General features: G+C 32.9%; 1 protein-coding gene across 2 annotated transcripts in view; it reads right to left on the bottom strand.

The window, feature by feature from the left end:
- The window catches only part of LOC117174760 (putative inorganic phosphate cotransporter), an 822,629-nt gene that overhangs the window by 528,841 nt on the left and 268,832 nt on the right, over positions 1 to 24,956 (bottom strand). The window contains exon 2 of one of the 2 annotated variants that reach the window (XM_033364112.1): positions 18,658 to 18,915. The exons of the other annotated variant lie outside the window; for it this stretch is intronic. Within the exon in view, the coding sequence (XP_033220003.1) occupies positions 18,658 to 18,664 (7 nt within the window). The 5' untranslated portion in view covers positions 18,665 to 18,915. The remainder of the gene's footprint in view (positions 1 to 18,657; positions 18,916 to 24,956) is intronic. 2 annotated transcript variants of the gene reach the window in all.

Below are 24,956 nucleotides of genomic sequence, written 5' to 3'. Positions count from 1 at the left end.
AATCAACCTACTACTATTTGTACAATATTTTGAAATTCAAAGTAATAAGGTTCATGAATTTTAAACTAAAAACGTTAAAAAAGTGAAAAATATGTAAGATAGTAACATTAGCCAATTTTTAAATTAGTACCGTGTAAATTTTATTAATTTCAAATTCTGTGTGTGTGTGAAATTCAATTTCTATAGAATCTTTATATGGTAAAATTATTTTATTTCAAATTAAAAGCACACGGAAAAAATTTTCTTGAGGAGAACGAGCGAATCGAGAATATATTAAACTCAAAGAAAGTATCCGCTTAGATTAGGTAAAACGTTTAGTTAGAAGAGTTGAACATTTAGTTACTTTATGTAAATTGTTCTCGTAAATTAGTAATTTGGACAAAATTGCTAAGTTCGAGAGTTTATTATTTTCGACAGCTTATGTATAGTTGTATTACCTTCAGATTAGAAAAAAAAATTTAGTTGTTAGTAAATGTGAACTGTCACGGCTGCCGATTAGGCCGTTGCCATTTTATTTCGTTGCTCCCATAATGCATCGGCGCTCTTCCGATAATTGCTTCAGACACCTATTCTTAATATCCCTATTATAGCTATACTAATTAGGGGTTTCGCTATACGATATTCCCGGTATATGGAAAATGGTCAAGGATATTCATTTTCGCTGATCCAGGAATCTTTCTAAATTCCATCGTTCATTTTCAGCTAAATGTTTAGCTATAATAAGGAATAATATTCCTGTCACAGCTTAATTTTTTTACCGTGCATTAACAGTTCCATCAATTTATATTCATAGAAAATGTTACCACACAAATTATTGCAGATTGATGCATAAGAAATTGCAGTCAAATCTCACTTTTAAATCGTTAAAAATGGTTAAAATCTGCAAAGTTTTCAATTTCCATAATAAATTTAAATTCTAAGCTTTCAAAATTGGAGTAATATATAGACATTCTATGAATGAGCATTGAGAATATAAAGGGATTACAAGTAAAATGGATACTAAATTCAAAATCTCAGGTATGCCCAACTATAATCCGATGCGAGATATACTGAGTAGAGGCAAGTGAGGGGTTGCAATGGTGTGGGTACACTTAAGTAGGTATCAGTGCCAGTCGGGCTATGACCATTGATATAGCCTCTCTGCTTGTTATTTATGATCGTATTTTTATTTCAAATTCGGAAAGGACATTTCAAAACCTTTAAAACATTTAAACGAGCTTCCTGGACCTTTAAATATATCTCCCTGAGTGCCTGCGGAGAATTTCTCAGAGCTTCTCAGAGCCTTGAGAATATTTAGCATATACTCTGAGATTTCTATCGGTAGGGTAATGAGAAAATTTATCAATTAAAAAAAGTGTTAATAATTTAAAGGTAAATTTAAAAATGGAGTCGGGCTGGTGACAGCCAACTACTGTAAATAACTCTGCCCGCCCGGTACGTTAAGAATACAATCGGACGATTATATGACCGTCGCAACACTCTTAATAGTATCCAAATCTCTCAGACTATCTCTAGAGAATAAATCATTCAAATCGAGTCTGAAGATAGCCTGAAACGGGTAAGGCTTTTTTTCGCCAGAGAATATTCTGAGATTTTCTGTTGGTAGGGCTAAACCATGCGTGAGTGCAATATAGTGCTATATAGTTCGCACTTTAATTGTAGTATACATTTCCCTACATGGACAACTGCATTCTTTCAAATTAAATTAGAATTAACATTGCCCTGCCGATAGAAATCTCTGAGTATTCTCTAGCCAAGTAGCCTGGTCCATTTGAGACTACCCTACCGATAGAAATCTTTGAGTTTTCTCTAGCGAAATAGCCTGGCCCATTTGAGAAACGTCGTATTAATTGCAATTTTAAGCATTTTTAAAAAAAAAGTTAGATATCTGAAATCATCGAAACCCGTAGATTCCGAATTATTATGTTTTAGGGCTTTAGGCTGTTAACTATGAAATTAAAAAAAAATCCACTTCTAAATTTTGATCCGAAAGCTTAACAAAGGACCCATAAGTGTCGGCTACTCTATTGATATAGCCCTTCTGCTTGTTATTTATGATCGAATTCTTCTTTCAATTTCAGCCTCTCCGCTTCTTATTTACGATCGTATTTCTATTTCAATTTCGGAAAGGATATTTTAAAACCTTTAAAACATTTAAAAGAACTACCTGGACCTTTGAATATATCTACCTGAGTGCCTGCGGAGAATTTCTCTGAGCTTCTCTGACCCTAGAGAATCTTTAGAATATGGTCAGACATTTCTTTCGGTAGGGTATAAGCAGAGTCGATTTGAAACAATTTAGTCTCGGAGACAGTCTGAGAGATTTGGGTCCATTTCAAGGTCCTTTTAGTGGTCCTTTTAAGAGTGGTGCAACGGTAATATAATGTTCCTTTTGTATTCGTCGCGTACCGGGCGGGCAGAGTTATTTACAGTACACGGAGAAAAATGGATGGTCAAAGTTGTATGGTTAAAATTAGAGAGCTAGAAAGTCTTTCTACATGGTCGAACGGTCCTTCCAAATTTTTATCGAAATTGTTAAAAAGACTCTTATTTTATCGCCAGTCTGACTTTTATAAGAACATCAGGCTCACCATCAGGGATAACTAAGGTATCCTTTTCGGCATGGTGAATACGCACATATTGTTTTCACTCATTTCGACCATCCAAGAAGGAGCAGATAAGCCACTGTATCGCTAGTTTGCTAGCATATAGAATTTGTAGAAGGCTTGGTGCTTTCTGTTTTAAAAAAATGTTTTTAACCAAGATTTCCGTGTAAAGTGAGTGCATTTTTGTTGAAGCTTAATGGAAAATATCTTCTTCCGTAAGTACCTGTTTAAAATACGTAATTGTGATGTCAATATTTTCCATATTTTATGTGAGATTTAAGATACTTAATTCTAATCTTTTTGAGGTTAATGTTAGTTTGAAGTAGATTATAATTATTTCAGTAATCACTGTTAATTCTAGAATTAATCGATTTAGGATCAACTTGAATTGTATTTATTAATTTAAAACTAAATATTTATTTTTCAGTTCTGACATTCACTCCTGAAATTAATTAAAGGATACATGGCAGGGGCAGGGTCGTACTCGTACTCCTATATGCAGAAAATGAAGAGCTGGAACTTTCAAGTCAAAAACTAAACGTTTTAAGTTAAAATTTAACTATTTTCTTTAAAACTCACTTTTTGTTCAAACTTCATATTATCGGGTTAAAAATTCCACTATTTTGTATATAAAATTTGTCTTGGAAATTCAACTGTTTTGTAGAAAATTGAACACCTTTATTAAAACTTCCCTTTTTTGGGGTAAAAAAATAATGTAAATATAACTATTTGGAAAATTTAATTGGAAAGTCAACTATGTTGTAGAAAATTCAACTTTTTTGTGAAAGAGTAGTTTTTTATTAAAAATATATTTTTTTAAATAAAAAATTATATTTTCCAAAAAACAATGTACCTATTCCATATTTGTTTAAAAATTCAAAAATTTGTTTCGCAAAACAACTATATAGTAGAAAATTCAACTTTTTGTAGAAGATATGTTTTTTTCATTAAAAATAATGCTTTCAAACGAAAAGTTAGTTTTAAAAATTAAAACTTTAAGAGTTTCATTTTGACCTAAAAATTTATTTTTTTAATTTATAAATTCAACTATGTGGGTAACGGTGTATGTAATTTGTTGGAAAAACTTTTCTTTTTTGGTACAAAATTGATCTTATGAACTTAAAAGTTAACTATTTGGTTAAAAGTTAATGTATTCTGGGTAGGAAATGGTCCTTGTTTGTTGATGGTTCTTTTTGATTGAGTCTTTTTGACTGACAATTATACCATTCCATTTTTTGATAAAAAATTGATATTTTTTACTTGAAAGTTCAAATTTTTTATTAAGAATTTATGCGTTTCATTTTTAATTAATCTTTAATGTGAAAATTCTACTGTTTTGTAGAAAATTAATCATCTTGGTTTGGAAAGTAAAGTTTTTAGTAGAGCAATCATATTTTCTGTGTTAGAAATTAAAATTTTTTGAAGATAAATTGTCTTTTTGGCTTTAAAATTAAATAAATTTCTAACAATTTATTTATTTTGTTAAAAATTCGAATTTTTTTGTAGAACATCAATCTCTTGGCCAGATAATTTTTTGTTTGTTTGTTAAATACTGAAAAGATTTGTTGCAAATCTATTTTTATTGTTAAAATTATTATTTTCTTAATCAATAAATTTAACTATACCATGTTTGGTTCTAACTATATCCTGTGTATTCAATAAGTTACAGATTTGTATTTTTTAATAGAATATTCGATACTCTTCGTCGAAAATTCATCTCTTTGGTTGAAAATTGAGTTTTTTTTAAATATAATTTTTTAAATATATTTTTTGTCTGAAAATTCAACTATATGTACCATTTTCATTTGAAACTGTATCCTGTATATTGTATAAGTTAAAAATTGTACTGTTGGATAGAAACTTCATGTATTTTTTTACAAACTACTCTTTTTGGGTAAAAAGAAAATCTAAAAAAGAAAGAACAGATGTACTTTTTATTGCGGGTTTTTTTTTCAAGCAGATACACTTGAATTTTATGGCACTGAAATGGCATCCTTTGTTAAAAGTTGAACTTTTTGTTTCAAAGTTCAACTATTTTGTATAAAATTTATCTTTTTGGGTAGAAAATTCTTCTTCTTTGTTGATGTTTTCACTTTTTGGTTAAGAGTCTTGTATTAAATTGATAATTTTTTTTGAAAATAATCTTTTTTGTTGAAGATTGATCTTTTTTTTTCTTAAAAATCCACTTTTTTCCAAAAAATTGGACTTTCTACCTTACAAAACTTTCATTTTATTTATATTAAAAAATGATATAATGTTTTTTATGGTAATTTATTATTTACATTGTTCTAGGGAATATTTATTGGGCGGCTCGAAAAGCAGAAAAGAAACTGGCAGGAGACTTTTTTAATTTTAACAATTGTAGTTGCAGTATTTAACTTAATCCTGCATGCGTATTACTTTTTAGATTAAAGTTGATTTTATCATAGCAGTAATATCATATAAGTTCTATATAATAAGTTCTATTTAATAAAAAAACTATGCATTTATATCTCAAGTATTTATCGAATTTTAACCCTTTCATAATTAATTTATAATTTGTCTTATTACAATTATATTTTATACTTATTTAATTTGTATTTTATGTAAGGTTTTCAAATACTATGGTGAATATTTTATACTTTGTATCTTAATTCGTATGAAGTTGTACTAATTGAATAGTACGATGACTTTTACCAATTTATAGATAGATTTCAATCTATACCAATCATCAGTGTAAAAATCTACTTAAACAGAAAAAGCGTTAACATTAAATTTATAAATAATTATTTTTTTATTAATTAAATTTTTAACGATTTTTATACGCATTAGTAATTTTTTGATTAATGATTATTCTCGGAATGCCTACTCTAAATCAATTGATAAACGACTTTCCACTATTTATATAGTAGAACCTCATGCCAGTTCAGATATAGAGAATCAAAAGTTTGTTTAAAAATAATTCAAAAGTATATATTTGACAATCATCAATAGTTCTTTTCACCATCTCAGATTTTCGTTAAAGACCGTTAAATACGACCCAGTCGAATGTCTGATAAAATCAAATCGACCATTCGAGATTTCCAAAACCGACCCTTCACAATGATCGGGTCAGCCAGCTAGAGATGAGCGAGACGACGGTCTGAGGAAATCTAGTTGACTTTCTGAGATAGTCGATTTGGACCTCTTGTTTTTACCTTGTAGAGATAGTCGCTTTAGCCATATTCAAGAGCTGTCCTATAGTCGACCCTGTAATATGGTCTGTTTGCACGTTTATATTGCTAAACAGATCTTTCATTTTTCTCCGTGTAGTTGGCTGTCGCTAATCCGACTTTCCCTTTTTAAATTTCTCTTCAAATTATCAACACTTTTTTAATTGATGAATTTTCTCATTATACTTATTTATAATTATAACTTATATGCTAATATACCATTTTCTAGTTGAATTTAAAAAATGTTGTCTTTTTTGGCGTATCTCATTCCACTTACGAGAAACGTCGTATTAATTCCTATTTTAAGCATTAAAAAAAAGTTAGATATCTGAAATCATCGAAACCCGTAGATTCCGAATTATTATATTTTAGGCTGTTAACTATGAAATTAAAAAAAATCTACTTCTAAATTTAAACCGAAAGCTTAACAAAGGACCCTTGAGTGTCGGCTACTCTATTGATATAGCCCCTCTGCTTGTTATTTATGATCGAATTCTTATTTCAATTTCAACCTCTCTGCTTTTTATTTATGATTGTATTTCTATTTCAATTTCGGAAAGGACATTTTAAAGCCTTTAAAACATCTAAAAGAACTACATGGACCTTTGAATATATCTACCTGAGTGCCTGCGGAGCATTTCTCTGAGCTTCTCTGACCCTAGAGAATCTTTAGAATATACTTGGAGATTTCTTTCAGTAGGGTGTTATTATTAAACATGTTTAATTTAATCATATCACATATGTATGATTTCATATTTACACCAAAGACTATAAATGCCTAAATGCCTGCCATGCCTCACTCAACTTTCGTTTTGTTCGAGATTACAGTCGGTTTAAAGTAATTAGCAAATATTAAGGAATTTAATTTTAATATTCTGCATTCGGTTTATTACATAACGATAAGACGTTTAATGGGAAAACTATAGAATTTACATTTATTTTGATTTTCTTATTCGTTTCATTTATTAATTAATTAATTCATTTATTCATTCATTTCATTATTTTAATTATATGATGGCAAGTTTCAATTGAAAACTCTGCAATCATAGGCAATCATAATTTTCCTATCTTTTTTTCTTGAATCTTTATTTGTTTCTAATACAACTGCTTGCGTCACAATGAATGTACTCTCAGTCAGAATTGATCAAATTTTTTGCTTCAAGATTCATATCATCTGGTTCAATTTTATTGCTTTTCATTTGAAAAACTAAAATATTATTTACAGAAAGCAGAGGAGCCTCCTTTTTCGAGGTGAGAACCTAGCCATAGAATTATAAAAATAAATGTCACAATGTGTACTGTTTATACTATGTTAAAATGTAATAAAAATTATAAATATATTTCCAATCGATTTACAAGACGGAGTTTTTGCGAAATAAATCCATACTGATACGTTTTATTTACCATTCCCCCGCCGTCTTTGTCTTACAAATAATTACTAGTGGTGAACTTGAATATTTCCTATTACTTTTTAAATAATTTTCAATTTTTTGCTGAAATGTAAATTATTTAAACAATTATTTAATCCTAAAAAATGTAACAACCAATCGTATTTTCTGATTGAAATGTAATGTTTTGTTATTCTTTGGAGTAGTACATTTTTCTAATAACATTATATCATCATTTAAGCAATTATTTATTGTTTTTTTTCAAAATTTCTGAACATTGAGCTGGAGATGTCCACTCTTTCTAAATTGGTATCCTATGCTACGCTTTGTTGAATAATTTCATAATTTTGATACATTTCTTTTAATATTTAATAAATTTCTATTCGTTTAAACAATCCTCATTTGCTCAAACAGTTTGCTTACAATACCTAAATAGTGTATAACATGACTTTATAGTGTATACAAAGAATAGATTAAACACCTTTTAATTGTTTAAGCAAATATAACTTGTTTAAATAATTACTTTTACATGTAATTTTACATGTACATTTCTGTAAACAATTAAAAATTGTTTAAAAAGTAATGGGAAATATTCAAATTGTCCACTTGTAATTATTTGTAGGAAAAAGACGACGGATATTTGCTAAAAATTAACAATAATGAACATAAAAATGTAGTTTTTTCTTTTTGGCTCATATCTGGGGTGCTGTTTGTGTGGGGGTGGGGGGGGGGGGGGGGGGGGGGGGGGTAAATAAAATGCATTAGTATGGATTTATTTTGCAAACACTCCATCGTGTAAATCGATAGGAAATATATTTATAATTTTTATTACATTTTAACATAGTATAAACAGTACACATTGTGCCATTTAATTTTATAATTCTATGGCTTGGTCCCTACCTCGAAAATGTAATCAATTCTAATATCACATGCATTGTGACACAAGCAGTTGTATTTGAAACAAATAAAGATTAAGAAAAAATGTAAGAAAATTATGATTGTCTATGATTGCAGAGTTTTCAAGTGAAAATTGTCACCAAGAAATTAAAATAATGAAATATATGAATAAATGAATGAATAAATGAAATCAATAAGAAAGTGAAAATAAAATAAATGTTAAATCTATACTTTTCCGATTCAACAGTTTCCACTTTTGGAAGCAGCATTTTTTTCTTTCAGTATTTTTTGTCATACAATCGGAGAAGAGAGAAAAAAAGGTATATCCAGAAATTGAACGGATTAACCGATTTTCTTCTTTCTTTTTTCAATCGTCTTATCGTTATGTAATGAACCGAAGGCAGAATATTAAAATTAAATTCTTGAATATTTGTTAATTTCTTTAAACCGACTGTAATCTCTAACAATAGGAAAGTTACGTAAGGCAAGACGGGCACTCAATCTAAATTCTCGGCTAGATCATCGGTTTACGATGTCTTAAGTATCGTCGAATAAATAACACTCTAGACCATCCGCTGTTTCAGAGCTAGCCTGAGGCCCCGAGAGCTATGTGCGCCATGAGTACACTTATGATCGCGGTTTTCTACTTCCCAGGCGCAAAAAGTGCATCAATTTTTAATTAATTGCAATAAAACAACAACCAGGCCATTTTTAGAAAATAGCGCTCTGGAAGGTTCTACATTTAGGCATTTATACTCTGTGGTTGAAATATGAAATCATACAGTTCAGAATTGTAGGAGAAAAACTTGTCAGAGTAATACATGGGCTAATTTTTAAGTCTGAGGAAGCGCCTTAAGGCGGAAGGCCGTATTTAACCCTCAGCATAAATAGAAAGGAAATATTTCTTCAAAATAAAAACATTGATATTGAATTTAACAACTTATTGCTTTAATCTAAACAAGTATTAAACTGAAATAAATTACGCCAAATTAATCAATGTTTCATTAAAAAAACATGGTCAAAAAATTATAATTTCTTCATATCAATAAAAGATATGTGCCTGGTTTAAATAAGAATTACTACTGGAAAAAATACAAGAGATGTCAAAATTGTGTATGTATCCATGTATCCATTAATCTCTTGTGACTTTTAATAACATTTTAATTACGCCTGTCCCGCGAACAGAGTCAAAATTATTAGTTTAACTTTAAAATATTTGATATATATATAGTCTCAAATTACACTTAACAGAAATTCCGTTATGTTTTTCACTTAGTGAAAGATTTTTATCAATAGACACAGCAACACTTTTATAAACGAAAGGTCAAATGTAAAGTCTCTATATTGTTACTATACAGTTATCAATGGTTAGACCTTTAGTTTTAAAAAGTCGATGCGTAATAATTGTCGGGGAAGCACAAAGTCCGAAAAATAAGGAAAAATGTACAAAAGAAAATTTATTGTTTTCGAAGAGTTCTAAAAAAGTTCCCTTTTCAATTTTTTTATATTTTGCGTAAACAATTTATAAAAAAACATTTATTTTCTATATCCTTTCTTTTATCTTCTTCATTCTGATTAGGAGTTTTCTATTGTTTTGATATACACATAAAATATTGAAAAGCTGAAAAGTGACGAAGTTGCGTACGTATGCAAATGAAGAATGCTGGATTTGTTACAAAAATGTTTAAGATAGAAAAAAAGGTAAAAAAATCATTTGATGGAGGTTCTAAAAAAAGTTCCTTTCTGATTTTTTTACAATTTGCATAAACCAAGGTTTGAAGAAGAAAAAAACGCTGCGTTATTATAGCCAGTATTTCCCAAAATAATTAAGATAGTTAATTTCTTCTTTTTGATTCTGATTACCCGGTAATAAGCGTAGAATGTGATGATAGCCTTGTCGCTTGAGAAAAATAGTGTGCGAGTAACAGTGAATCGCCACAGATCGTTGTCCAATCTTTTCGGATCATTAAAGTGATTAACTCAATAAAGACATTAAATATTACATCTTACAAAAATGTCTATATATATCGAGTGAGTGAGTGAGTGATCTATGTGGTTCTCAAAAATGGTCTTAGTCTGCCAAGTATTCTATACATTAAATAAAACTTGAACTATTAATTATTTCTAACGGTTCTTCTCTGTTTATTCCTAATCTGGCAAAACTAATTAGCCATAAACATTAACATTAAACAAAACGGTCCTTCAAGCCGGATTGAAGATCGTGAAAAAAAACATTAAAAAGTGAAAAATTGGTATAGAAAAGAACACAGTGAGAAATTTTATTAAGTGAAAGCACAGAAACTAGGTGGAAACTATGACGGCTTGAGGTCACATAGCAAGGATAAGCTGGTGGCAACATCTTCGCACATACTGTAAGGCAGTCGTCCTTCTCCAAACAGTCTGTACTGTACTCTTTCATGCTGTCATTCTTCACTGGATCGATCTTGCATTATTCTTCACCTGAAGGAAGAAATAATAGGTTTGCCAGTTGATATTTGGATTGTTATCAACACACTTATTTTTAGACTTCATCGATTTATCACCTTCTCCAGTGGTAAGATGACAACTTTAATTTACCCATGATGAGAGAGACTCGTTATGGCAAAATAAATAATAATAATAATAATTCAGACCGTAGCAGTTCAGTGAAGATTTATTGACATTGTATTAATAATTATGCTCTCGCACACTCAAATTTGCTCGCCTTGTCAGAGTACTTTAAAACTAAAGTAAATAAGTTATTTAGTTTGCAAATAAATACTTTTCAATTTTATCTAAATTATCAGCAACTGTCAACTTCAATTGCTCCTTTTGTTAAAATGGATCCATTATTCTCTGAGTTATCAGAGATTTCTCAGGCGATTCTACGCACTGAAACCAATTTTAAGAAAATTGGAAAGGCCAATCTAACAGTGGCTACTGTCAAATCCCGGATAGAACTTCTTGACAAACGCTGGAAGAGTTGTGAAACTCTGCATCTGGAGATTAAAGCTGGAACTACGTCGGCTGAGCATGAGAAATCGGAATATTTCACAAAGTCTAAGTATCTCGCTATTGAAGATGCTTATCTCAATGCACGAGATTTTTTTTTTAATCAATTGGTCTTGCTTACTCCTGAGACTAAGGTTAATGAAAGTTGATATCAGCCTTAAATTATTCGTTATGATTCCTTGCCTGTTAAACTTCCTTAGATCACTTTACCGGAGTTTTCAGGAGACTACAAGGATTGGGAGAATTTTCGCGATTTATTTAATGCTTTAATAATTCAAAACGATTCCTTGTCAAATGTAACAAGATTACACTATTTGAAATTGTTCTTAAAGGGCGAAGCTGAAGGCTTTTTAAGACAGTTTTCGATAACTGATGCTAACTTTATCTCCACTTGGGAGTCGCTAAAGACTAGATTTGAGAACAAGAGAGCTGTAATCCCCACTCATTTACAAGCCTTTATCAATCTTCCTAATGTGTCGAATAATATTCTGGAAGACTTTAAAAACTTACGCGATAAAACAAAATGAGTCTTTGGCGGCTCTTAAAAATCTTAAACGCTTAACGGAACATTGGAGTGATTTACTTGTTTTTATAACGGTTAAAAAGTTTGATATTGGTACTATCCAGGAATGGGAGGTGCACATTGGTTCTAGCACTGATTATCCTGATTATCAACAACTTGACTTATTTTTGGAGACTCGCGTACGTACTTTAGAGGCTTCTTTGTAAGGATAATCGCTCTTTATTTAAAGGCAACGATTTCAAAGCTCTGTCTGTGGGCAGGCGTAGGGAAGTTGCTGCAAATAATTATTGTTGTTATAATTTTCTCACGCCCGGACATCGACTTCATAATTGTGTTAGTAAATTTAAATGTTACAAGTGCGGTAGGAGACAGAATTCCCTGTTGCATTCCGATGATTATAATTCAAATCCCACCTTACAAACAAATAACTCTGCAACGGTTATTTCTCAATTGGCAGTTTCAGGTTCTCTCACGTCACAATCAAATGATACCGGCAATGCCACCACGAAGGTGGGGGTGAATCATGTATCACTTAAAGAAGCAGACGATAGAGTTTCGTTTCATTTTCTGAATAATCATCAAAATTTGTGGCGCTCAACCTTATTCGCTTCGGCTGTTATTTCCTTCCAAGTTGAAAATGGAAGACGTCGCAGATTTAGAGTTTTGCTGGACCAAGGATCTGAATGTAGTTTAATTACCGAGAGAGCAATGATAATATTAAGTCCACGCTACAAAAAAGTTAAAGCAGTAGTATACGGGGTTGGAGGAGTTAATATTGGTTCTTCAAGAAAGTTAGCAGAATTTAATTTAATTCGTACAGAAAAGAACTGTCCTAAAATCCACATCCAAGCTTTACTTAAACCTTTCATCATATGCTTCTCCTATAAGATCTAATGGGGGGAATAAATATCAATTAAAAGAGTTAGGGTTAGCAGATCCAAATCTCTTTATCTCCCATCAAGTTGATTTGATTTTATGAGCCGATAAACATGGCTCATGTTTACTTCCTGGTCTCCAACAGGGTATATTGGGTTCTCTTACTGCGCAAAGTACCGTTTTTGGTAGGATATTATCTGGGTCGGTTTCAGTCATAAATAAAATAGAAATTCACATTCCAGTTACAGAACATCAGTCTATTTCAGCAGAAGTCTTGCATGAAGACTTAACCAGGTTCTGGGAGATTAAGGAAGTTCCCTTTAAAAATACTTTGACAGGTGACGAGATGTTTTGTGATGAGCATTTCGCCACGAATTACGAACGAACTAAAGACGGACGTTACATGATACGCTTACCTTTCAAAAACGGTCCTCCCATAAAATGAAATGCATCCTTGGAGAGAGCTAAGATCGTTTTGAATAAAGTACTTCGTCGTTTATCAGAGAAATCGGAATTATTGTTACAATACTCCAGTTTTTTATCAGAATATGAAAGCCTTGGGCACATGGAACTTTTTCAAGAAAAGGAATTGGATAGTTTTCCACGAACTGTGTATTTGCCTCATCACCCTGTCTTAAGAGAAAGTAGTTCCACTACTAAGTTGAGGGTTGTTTTCAACGTTTCCAGTTTAACTTTCAATAATTCTTCCTTGAATTCTCATCTTCACATCGGTCCCAAGATTCTCAATGATTTGGTTTCAATAATTATGAATTAAAGATCACATCGCTTTGTTTATATGTCTGTAATTAAAAAAATATTTAGACAAATTCGAGTTGACCCTCGGGAGTGCGACTAATAAATAATTGTCTGGATTTCTCCTAATAAAAGGATCGTCGCTTACAGACTTTTAACCGTTACTTACGGTACTGCCTGTGTTCCTTATTTGGCTAAGAAAGTGGTTAAGTAGTTAGCTGATGACGAAGGAAATCGATTTCCTTTAGCCCAAACTATATTATAAAATAATATTGACGCCGATGATGTTTTGTTTGCTGCAGATAGTCAGATTGAGGCTAAACAGGCGCGAGTTCAAGTAACACTGTTTCAAGAAACTCGGGAGAACTCGAACGTCTATCGAATTTCCGTTAGCGGAGGATGCTCAGCTGAAGGTTCTAGGTTTATTTTGGGATCCTGAATCTAATTCATTCCTTTTTAAAGTGACTTATTTAGTCGAAAATCCAACAAAACGGATTGTTCTTTCATTAATAGCTAAGTTGTATGATCCTATGGGTTGGATAACTCCAGTGATAATAGAGGCAAAAATTTTAATGCAAGAAATTTGGCTGCGCAAACTCGACTGGGATGGCAGGCTACCTGATGATCTTAAAATTCAATGGTTAAATTATCATGATTCTCTGGAAAAATTAGAATCACTTAAAGTCTCTAGATGGACACGACAACTGCAGACAAACTCTGAATTCGAGCTTCACGGCTTTTCTGACGTTTCGTCAAAAGCTTATTTAGCTTCCGTTTATATTAGAATTCTTAGTGAAGTAGCTCCTGTTAAATATGTATCAATTCCTCGTTTGGAGTTGTGTGGAGCTGCGTTGCTAACTAAGACACTTAAGTTTTTCATGGAAACTATGTCATTGGATAAAATACCTGTTTACTGTCACACTGATTCCGTAACAGTTTTGGCTTGGCTAGGAAAACATCCTTTCAATTGGCCTGTGTTTGTAGCCAATAGAGTTTCCCTAGTTCATGAATTGGTACCTCGCGCGAAATGGCGATAAATTTCTACTAAAGATAATTCAGCCGACTGCGCTACACGGGGACTCACGCCTGAAAAATCGATAAGGCATTCCTCATGGTGGTAAGGTCTACCTTGGTTAACTTTGCATTCCTCAAAATGGCCTGAATATCGCCACGCAGCCATCGCGCAATCAAATTTAGAACAGCGGCCACTATAGAGTCGTCATATATTGAGCGTGATCAAAAGTCCATTTAACTTCATGCTTAAATTCTCCTGTTGGCCAAGATTGCTTCGCGTAACTGCCTATTGTAAAAGGTTTATTGATTCCTTTGTGTTCAAACGCTTAAAGCTTAATTAGCCTAAACCTTAATTTTCAACCATGTCTCTTAATGCGATTGAAATCCAACAATCTGTTATATTTTGGATTAAATTTGTCCAGGAAAATTACTTTTCTAATGAGATGAAAGTTTTGAACGAAGAAGATAGGGTGGTTCCAAGAACTCGCTATTAAAAAGTTTGAATCCGTTTTTGGATTCCCACAATCTCTTAAGGTTTGATGGAAGACTACGGCATGCTCCTATCAGTTTTGATGAGAAGCATCCTATCATTTTTCCACGTCACCACATTAGTGAGCTTAACGTCACGAATGCTCACCTTTGATCTTTACACGGTGGTCAGCAATTAACTTTGCATCCGCTCAGATAGCGTTACTGGATTTTAGGACCTCGCTCTTTAGTCAAACGACTGATCAAAGGTTGCCGGGAGTGCACAAGTGAGAGAGCGGCTTTGTCTCAACAACTTATGGGGGGCTTACCTGGACTATGGAGGCCCCTTTAATGTTCGCTTTGCTTCCGGTCGTGGCAGAAAGAGTTACAAAACTTACGTTGCGCTTTTCGTCTCTTGTTGTACGCGAGCTGTGCATTTAGAGCTCGTTTCTGCTTATTCATCTACCGCTTTTGTCGCCGCCTTCCAGAGATTTTCTTCGAGGCGAGGAAGACCTGTACACTTGTACAGTGATAATGGTACGATATTTCACGGTGCTGAACGGAAATTAAAAAATTGCTTGTTACCGGGAATATAGACACTTTATTGCGCCAAGTCTCACTCTCAGTATAAGAAACTATGTTTCACGAGAATCAGCTGAAGTCTGGCCAAGTGTCACTTTTACCTCGGTAAACCATGTTTGATTTGAATCTGCCTAATGTTGAGTCAGTGCTGGCAGCCTATATTGACTTTTTATATTTGCTGATCCTCGACAGAGGCTTGGCCCAATATAAGCACTTTATTGCGCCAAGTCTCACTTTTAGTACCAGGAACCATGATTCACGAGGATTAGCTAAATTCTGGCCCAGTGACGGCACATTACTTGGCCAAGTCTCAGTTTTACCAAGGTAAACCGTCTTTATTAAAGTCGGCCCAATGTTGAGCCAGTGCTGGCAGCCTATATTGGCTTTTTATATTTGTCGATCTTCCGCAGATGCTTGGCCCAATATAGGCACTTTATTGCTCCAAGTCTCAATTTTAGTACGGGGAACCATGTTTCACAAGGATCAGCTAAAGTCTCGCCCAGTGACGACACATTACTGGACCAAGTGTCACTTTTACCACGGCAAAATATGTTTTGTTTAAAACGGCACAATGTTGAGCCAGTGCTGGCTGCCTATATTAGCTATTTATATTTGCATGTGCCAGAAGTGCTGAACGTTGAAATGAACGAAATTTTTTACTGCTGACTTTGAAAACCAGAAAAAGTGCTTTATTTTTGTTAGTTCATATTTTAACAATTTATTATTATAACAAAATTATCATGCATACATTAAATTGTAGTTGAAATTATATTTATGGGTAAAATAGAAATGGGTACAAATATTTTGTCTATTTGAACGTTCGGAACTTCGGTACATTATATTTGCTGATCTTCTACCGATGCTTCCCAGTGGGCACAAAATTTAGCGACGTCTTTACGACATCGTTACGGCATCTTTAAGACGTCTTTACGACATCCTATGTCCATGTCGTTTCGGTGGCTTTGCGATATCGTAAAGACATCGTCAGTTTATACGACTTATTTACGATATCGTAAAGACACCTTAACGACATGGACATAGGATGTCGTAAAGTTGCCGTAAAGATGTAACGATGTCGTAAAGATGTCGCAAAATTTTGTGCCCACTGGGGTGTTATTTAAACCGGCCCAATTTTGAGCCAGTGCTGGCAGCCTATATTGGCTATTTATATTTGCATATCCTCCACCGATGCTTGGCCCAACATCGGCGTTTTATTTCGCTAAGTCTCACTTTTAGCACCTAAAAAACAAATCTTACACGAAAGATAAAAAAAATTGTATTGAAAATTTGTCAAAGTTCACGATGAAATTTTTAAAGATCTGCGATTAAAAAATGTGTAATGTTGATGAAAAATTACATTTCCTTTAATTGCAAAAAGTTATAAAGTAGTCTACAACGGAAAAAACGAAATATTACGCGAAGAAAAATTGTTAAAAATTTAAATTATTTATTTTAAAATTGTTGTATTGATATTCCTGTTAACAGTTCGTGTATTTTACATTTATATAACGTCGCACAGTAATAAATAATTAGAAAATGGAAGCTTGAAATTTGGTTCGTTAACTTTTCTGAACTGTGGCTTATGAGGATAGCTTTTGCACAGAGTTTCAACTTGTCGGTTTAGCGCAGTGGTTAGCACTCCCGGCTGCTAGACGATAGATTTAGGTATATAGATGAGTAGTATGCTTTTCGCTCCCGAGTTTCATAGGTAGGCACCGGCTGAGGAGAGTGAACGTCCCCTTCCACTGCACGGACTGCGGATCTATCCTCTTCTATTACGCCCTCTCAAGCAATGTCCAACCCTACTTTCCCTCACACAAAGTAATTCAAATAAGAATTTTGTCCATATAAATCTTTACTTTTATTTTAGTTACTAGTTTTTAAGAATTGCTAAAATTGTCCTTTTTAATTTCTAATTATTAATTATACTTTTACTTTTTGAGTCCGCCATAATGATGCGATACTATTTCAGCAAAGGTCAATCTAGCAAGTTCTTTGGACTGATACATTTTAATTGGTTTTAAAACAAATGCATGCTTGCGTTTCGATTCACAGTTCTGAAATTTATTAGGCAAATGAAAACTGTTACATTTAATCTGGATTTGAAGTTGAATCTCTTTCAAAACTTCAGTGAAATGGAAAACATTTCGACAATTTAAACATTTCGAAAACACACGACAGTGTATCGCTAAAGAAAAGGGCGGCGGAGAGAAAGGCGGGACAGAAAACGGCTGCACATTGGTGACTTATTGACGTAGTCCGTGCAGTCGAAGGGGATGTTTGCTCCCCTCAGCCGGTGGCTTCCTGTGAAGATCGGGAGCGAAAAGTCAATCTCCCATTAGATGTAGTTTCGATACCTCGTAGCATTAGAAACTTTATTTGTAATATAATGTTCAAAATGTAATAAATGTATTCAATCTAAACAGGACCATTAATATTCATATTTAAAGTACTCACAATCGATTAATATGTATTATTTAGATAACTTTTTTGTCATATCCTTAGACTTTAGCAGTAGTCGTTAAAATCAACCAAAATGTTTAAATAAAATTTCAATTCTTAAAATTTTTAATAATATTTAAACGATATGCTGTCGTAAAATGATGAATGGTTAAAGCAGATGCGTCCTGAGAAAAATTAAATTAATTTTTATCAGTTTTTGAATTAACTCCGGCATCCAGGTTGGTGCGGTATTGGTACCCAGTGTTGGGCAGCCAAGCCTTGGCTGCCAAGTACAGGTCATAGTTATGATTCCGTCATTGGCGCGATAATGGCAGCCGAGTTTCGGCAATATTTTGGCTAACTATGGGAAAATGTTGTGCCGTATGTGACTTCGCACTTGGGTTCTCGTAAATGGAATGAGATACGCCAAAAAAGACAACATTTTTTAATTCAATTCGAAAATTGTATATTATTATATAAGTTAAAATTATAAATAAGTATAGTGGGAAAATTCAAAAAATAAAGAGCTAATAATTTAAAAAAAAATTTAAAAAGGGAGAGTCGGATTAGCGACGGCTAACTTCTGTAAATATCTCTTCCCGCCTAGTACGTGGCGAATACAAAAGGACCATTGTATGATCGTCGATTCACTCATAAAAGGACCTTAAAAAAGACCCAAATCTCTCTGACTATCTCTGAGACTAAATAATTCAAATCGAACCTGTAGGTAGTCTCCCTTGGCGGGCCGAAGGAACCGAATGGAGACTCTACACCCTTCGGTTCCTTCTTAAAAAATTAAAAAAAAAACAGTAAGATCAAATTTTAAATGGTTGAAATTTGGATTCTACGTTAAAATTTGCATTAGAAACTCACGAAGTAATCGTAATACTTTTTTTTCAGTGTTAAAAAGTTTTAAAATAACATACCTGTCATTTACACGGGCCGAAAACGACTTCAAGTGCATCTTCTTTAGTAGTAGTAAATAAGCATTCCGTCGGTAACTTCAAGAACTTTTTTCTGGATGCTAGCGCCACGCAGTGGAAACCTCAGACAACAACGCTGCGATGCAAGTGAGAGAGAATTTTATTTTTAAACTTTGCGCGCAACATACTACTTGAGCTATTATGGATGTGCTTGCAATCACTTGCAGCAGAAGTTAATAACATTCCTTTAAATTTGTAGCGCTGCAAAAAAAGAGTATTGCAATTACTCCGGAGTTTCTAATGGAAATTTTAACATCGAATCCGAATTTCAATAATTTAAAAGTTGACCTTGCTGTTTTTTTGACTTTTTAAATAAGGAACCGAAGGTGGACTCAGTGGGGCCTTTGTAGAGGCTCCTTTTGGTTCCTTCGGTCCGCAAGGGTCAAGCCTTTGAGGCTATTTCGCCTGAGAATACTCTGAGATTTATATCGGTAGGGTATACATATTTTATAATGATAACTTATACACTAATAAACTATTTTGGAGTTTAATTAAAAAATGTCTGTTTTGACGTACCTCATTCCATTTACGAGATACATTATATTGATTCCAATTTTAAACATATACAAAAAAGTTACATGTGTCAAATAATAGAAACCCATAGATTCCGAATCATTATGTTTTAAGCAGTTAACGTTAAAATTAAAACAATCTATTTCTAAATTTTAATCCGGAAGCTAAACAAAGGAACCTTAGTGAGTGTCGGCTACTTTATTGAGATAGCCTCTCCGTTTATTTTTTATGATCGAATTGTTATTTCAATTTCGAAAATGACATTTTAAAGCCTTCAGACCAATTAAACGATCTACCTGCAACTTCAACCCTAGAACGATCCAACGGAGTAGTACGCTACCCCATTCAAAGTTTAAGGCACGCTTCTGACTAACGTCATGTGCACTTTGGTCCGGGACCCTAACCATAATTCACTTCAACTATTCGGCAATTGACCTCGGTCAACGAGCGAGATCATATGTGTTTTGTGTCAGTTCTGTGCAGCCGTCAATATTGTTTGGGGTAGCGCATTACCACAGTGGGCGGTTTTAGTTCGAGAATTGTCTCAGTAATTGATTGGACAAATGGCAAAAATCTTAAAAAATACTAGTGAAATTGATTATTAAAATTCAAATTTATTATAAATAATCCAAAATTTTTATAAATACTCAAAAGTGAGGAAATAATGCTTACAATATGGTTATTCATTTTACAGCGGAGCAATTAGAGCAAAGGGCCGTCCTGTGCTTTAATTGTTCAACTGTAGAATGAATAGCCATATTGTAAGTATTATTTTTTCATTTTTGAGTATCTATAAACATCTTGGATTATTTATAATAAATCTGAATCTTACTAATCAATTTTACTAGCATTTTTTAAAGATATTTGCCATTTGTCCGATTTCTCTAATTTTATCTAATTGTTGTTGTCATGTTGTTGAGAAACTACGTTATTTTTTTATAAAAAATTTAGCGGAATTTTTAGGTCTGTTTTCATGTTAAACAAATTATTTATCATTTATCGAAAAACTAACAGCATATTATTATGACCATTGTTTTCTACATTAAATAAAGAAAAAAATGCCCAACCTTCAAATTGTTATAGTAAAAATAGAAAGCATTGTGTGACGGTGCAAGTTGGGGGTATCGTACAACCCCGGTGGACGGTTAGAGGATGAGCCAGCTACGTGGATCGTTCTAGGGTTAAAAATATCTAACTGAGTGCCTGCAGAGAATATTCTCTGAAGCTTCTCGGAGCCTGAGAATCTTCAGTGAATATTCAGAGATTTCTATCCGTATGGAGGCGAAAGAAATATTATTTTTTTTAATCAGTGCGACAATTTCTCTTATCAAACATTCAAACATTTGATAGATGGAAATAGTTTTTTGAGCTTCTACAATATTTGCTTGACTTTAAAATATATTTCTTTCCGTCAGTACACACTTCCTCAATTCAAAGAAATATTCATTCCCATTCATGGCACATTCGCACTCGCGGTTCATGGTAAGCTACTTGTCACAATAATTTACTAAAAAAATGATTAACCTACTTTTAATGCATTTAGAGACGGAATTTTTACACTTATTTATCCACATAAATAGCAAATTGTACTCAACTTATTATATGATTATTTTATTTTTTAATTAGAACTCGTTGACACATGACTAACATCCCAGTGGGTACCATATTTGACGACGTCTTTACGACATCGTTACGACTAAACCCTGGTGGACCGAAGGAACCGAATAAAGCCTCTACAAAGTATCCGTAAAGACCCCATTGGGTCCCCAATTAAGTTCCTTTTTGAAAAATTCGAAAAAACAGCAAAATCAACTTTTAAATAGTTGAAATTCGGATTCTACGTTAAAATTCCCTATAGAAGGTCACGGAATAATCGCCATAGTTTTTTTTTCAATGGTAAAAAGTTTTAAAAAAATATAAGAGATACAACGCCAGTCGACTACTACACTTCAAATGAATCAACTGTAAGTAGCAGACAACAGGCGTTATACGTCTTATATTTTTTTAAACTTTTTACCGTTAAAAAAAACTATTGCGATTATTCTGTGATATTCTATAGGACATTTTAACGTTCAATTCGAATTTCAACAATTTAAAAGTTGATTTTGCTGTTTTTTCGAGTTTTTTTAAAAGGACCGAATGGGGACCCAATGGGGTCTTTACGGATACTTTGTAGAGGCTCCATTCGGTTCCTACGGTCTACCAGGGAAGAATAATTATATTCCATGCATTATTCTAAACTAAACTAATTATTGACTTTAGTTACAGATGACTTATTATTTATAACTAATGAGAAACGCACTTTATTAATATATCTGCAATCGGCGAGAATCGAACGCACGCACAGCTCTCTTAAAGTCTCACGCCTTATCCCTATACAACTACACTGTTAGAAAAAAGTCGCTGAATCACACCGATAAGTGAACATTTTTCGCTCTGCAACAGAAGTGTGTTATTCCACATCAATATACGTGCAAAGTTCGGTGTCGAACGTGAGAGCGTACCTTTTTCATCTCAGCCAGTCTTTAGGACATCGTTACGACATCTTTACGATAACTTTACGACATCCTATGTCCATGACGTTAAGGTGTCTTTACGATATCGTAAATAAGTCGCCAAATTTTGTGCCCACTGGGATCGTCGGTGAGTCGGCTCTTCTACATGTTGCGTAGGCCAGTCTTGTGTAGAGCCGAAAATTCACGAGCGAGAACCCGAGCCCGCCGACTTCACGATTCGTTTTTGGTGGCTAACTGGCTATTAGCAGGAGTTTTTAAGAAAACTGAATTTTGCAGGTTATCAAGAGCATGAAAGTCAATGCAATTTTGCTATGTTATATGTTTATAGAAAAAAATAAGGAGCTTAATTCTTATTAAACCTTCTTGCGCAATTTTGTTGCACCATTTTTCTTTAAGTTTATGTTTTTATATGCGAAAAAGAGATTCCTCAATTCTCCAGTGTGAATAGTAAGGGAACTGACGTCAATTAAACATCCATAATTAATGAAAGATTTTCATTTGTCCATTTAAGTACAAAAGACTTATCATTTTATAAAAATGTTGTGAAAATTTTCTTTAAGGTGGTGTGGAAAGGAGTTTTATTAAAAAATGTGTGGGATTTTGTAACAGAAAACTGTATGAATTTCTGGCCATTCTTATTTTTTAAATGTATATTAATCCGCTTTATGTTTAGGGAAAAATCATGTGCTGAGAAACGATGAGAGAAGTACGAGTATATATTTCTGAACGTGGTCCATAAGGTTAAAGCCAAATCTGTACAACCATTTGTTAACATTTTGGGAAGTTTTTTGTATAATTTGAAAGGCGATTATATATATTGTTTTACAAACTAATGGAGATATTTTTATAATTTCATTTCTGAAATCTATTCCCTAAGCAACATATTAAAATAAAATTTAGGAATATTTATAAAATTATGATTATTTTTCATTTTTAAAATTAATGTATACAGAGTACAGTTTTTATATGAAATTTGACGACGGTTTTTTGTACCATGTTTGACCCTATGGCAGAATCAAGGAAAAATATTCTAAAAGTGTGTTTCTAAGCGATTAAGATACTATACAAAAAGTTACTTTAAGAATTATTTTATCCTTTTAAAATCACGAGATATTTCTTCATAAAATAAAATTTGTTAAATTTATTTTACAATTATTCACAATTACAATTATTTTACAATTGAAATCAAATTGTAAAAGCTAAATTTTGTAATATTGAGATAAATATTTTAAGACATTGAAGGTTTCGTAAAGTTTAATATATTTAGAAAGCATATGAGATCCAGTTAATAACTTTTCGGCTTTTTCTCTTAACATTCCCAAAATTTTAATTATATCCTAAAATAGCATGAAAAGAAATGTGTCGAAAAAGAACAAATAGGACTTTAAAGATTTTTATTTTATTGGATTTTACTAAATATTAGGAAAAAATTTGAATCTTCTTAAAAGATGTTTAGAAAATTTAGAAGTTTAGAAGAAATCAAGAAATATTTGATCAATTTTCGGAAATGTTAGCATGTTTTTGACTATTTCTAATACATTAAACGCGACTTGAATTCTACAAAATATTTTTAACTGACTAAAATTTAAAAAATTCATTTCAAATGTAAAAAAAATTACTTATAATCTTTTAAAGTTTTCCCAGCAATTTGAAGAAAAATATTTTGATCTCAATGAAATCTTTCGGAATACCTTTAAAGTTTCTAAAGTTTATTTTTGAAATCCTTAAAAATATAAATTTCTAACAGAATTCAAGTTTAAAATTCGATTTAAATCTCTTCTATTATTCCAAATATTTCTTGAATTTAAGGACATTTACAAAATTTTTTATTACTGCAAAAAGAAGTATTGCGATTACTCCGTGAGTTCCTAATAGAAAATGTGTCGTAGATTTCGAATTTCAAAAGTCTAAAAGTTGATCATGCTGCTCTGCTGAGTCTTTTAAAAAGGAACAGAATGGGCGCCCAATGGGGTCCTTACGGGTACTTTTAGAGGCTCCTTTCGGTTCCTTCGGCCCGCCAGGGAAATTCAGCGTTTAATTTTGAATGATAAGCTCGACAACCGTTTGTTATGCACATAGTTGTACGAGAAAATTCAGCCCAAAGTTGAGGAGGGCAATTCGAATTGCTTGCTACGTAAGTTTTTCAAATATAATCGCAACATTTATGAACTCGTTCATCTTCCGGCTTAATAGGCATGAGGTCTTCAACGAAACATTCAACTACGTTTGTCGGATCCAAACAAGCAAGGCCAAATAAGTTTTTAAAGAAAGAACCTATTTTCGAATTCAAATTTTTGTATTTAGCACTTAAACCGAATTCCTGAGTTTTCCTCCACCAACTTTGACCTAAATAAAATCGACAACATTTTATAATAACTTCGTTGTTCAATGCTTTACGTATACCTGGATGAATACCAATTTTGAAGTCTATATAAACAATTTTCTGCTTAGACTGAAGGCAAAACTGGAAAAAGTTAAGTCAACTAACGACAATTTTCCTCCGCCTTCCGCTCTTCAACGACGAGAAACTGAGAAGCGAGTAGCATGGAGGGGGAAGGCACCACCCGCTATGTTTTCCTGACCGAGCCGAAACTCGACCCCAGCCCTTTTCGAGCCTACAAGGGAAAAGCCTCCTCTGCGACATTGAGTTTTTGATGAAACCATCATTAATCGATAGTACGTCAAAAATAATTGGACACGTAGTATATTTAATGCTTTCACGATGATTCATTTTGAGAAAAAGAGATATTTCGGGATCCAATTGTGTACAAACCTTACTTTTATACGCGATTGGAACCCGAGATATGTCTTTTTATCAATTAGAGACGTGTCGTGGTTTTTTTGCAACTGGGTCCTAGTTTAAAAATTATGAGCGTATGAAAATCACGGTCTCCGGGGCTGCCAAATGTCTACCGATTCACGCGTGACTCTTTTCAGCCCAGTGATCCCAGATCTGAAACGAGATGTGGTCCAATCCTATCACACGTCTATGTCCGCGTGAATATAGTAGGAGACGATATACATGACTGGGTTGCGCGCGCAACCCATTTCTCCTCTTCCGAATTTGTAAGCTCGAAGGTACACGATTGCTGGTCGGAAAACTTCAGCGGTTTTACGTATATTTCGACCCGCTTTGTAATAAAATCAAGAAATTGGTATTTGAATATTTCCAGGTTTTTATGTTAAGGTTACGTTTTTCAGGTTAAGAATATT

The sequence above is a fragment of the Belonocnema kinseyi genome, chromosome 6, assembly GCF_010883055.1.
Source record: "Belonocnema kinseyi isolate 2016_QV_RU_SX_M_011 chromosome 6, B_treatae_v1, whole genome shotgun sequence".
NCBI classification, from domain to species: domain Eukaryota; kingdom Metazoa; phylum Arthropoda; class Insecta; order Hymenoptera; family Cynipidae; genus Belonocnema; species Belonocnema kinseyi.
The sequence above is the reverse complement of the archived record's forward strand: the minus strand, read 5'-3'. Positions and strand labels throughout refer to the sequence as shown.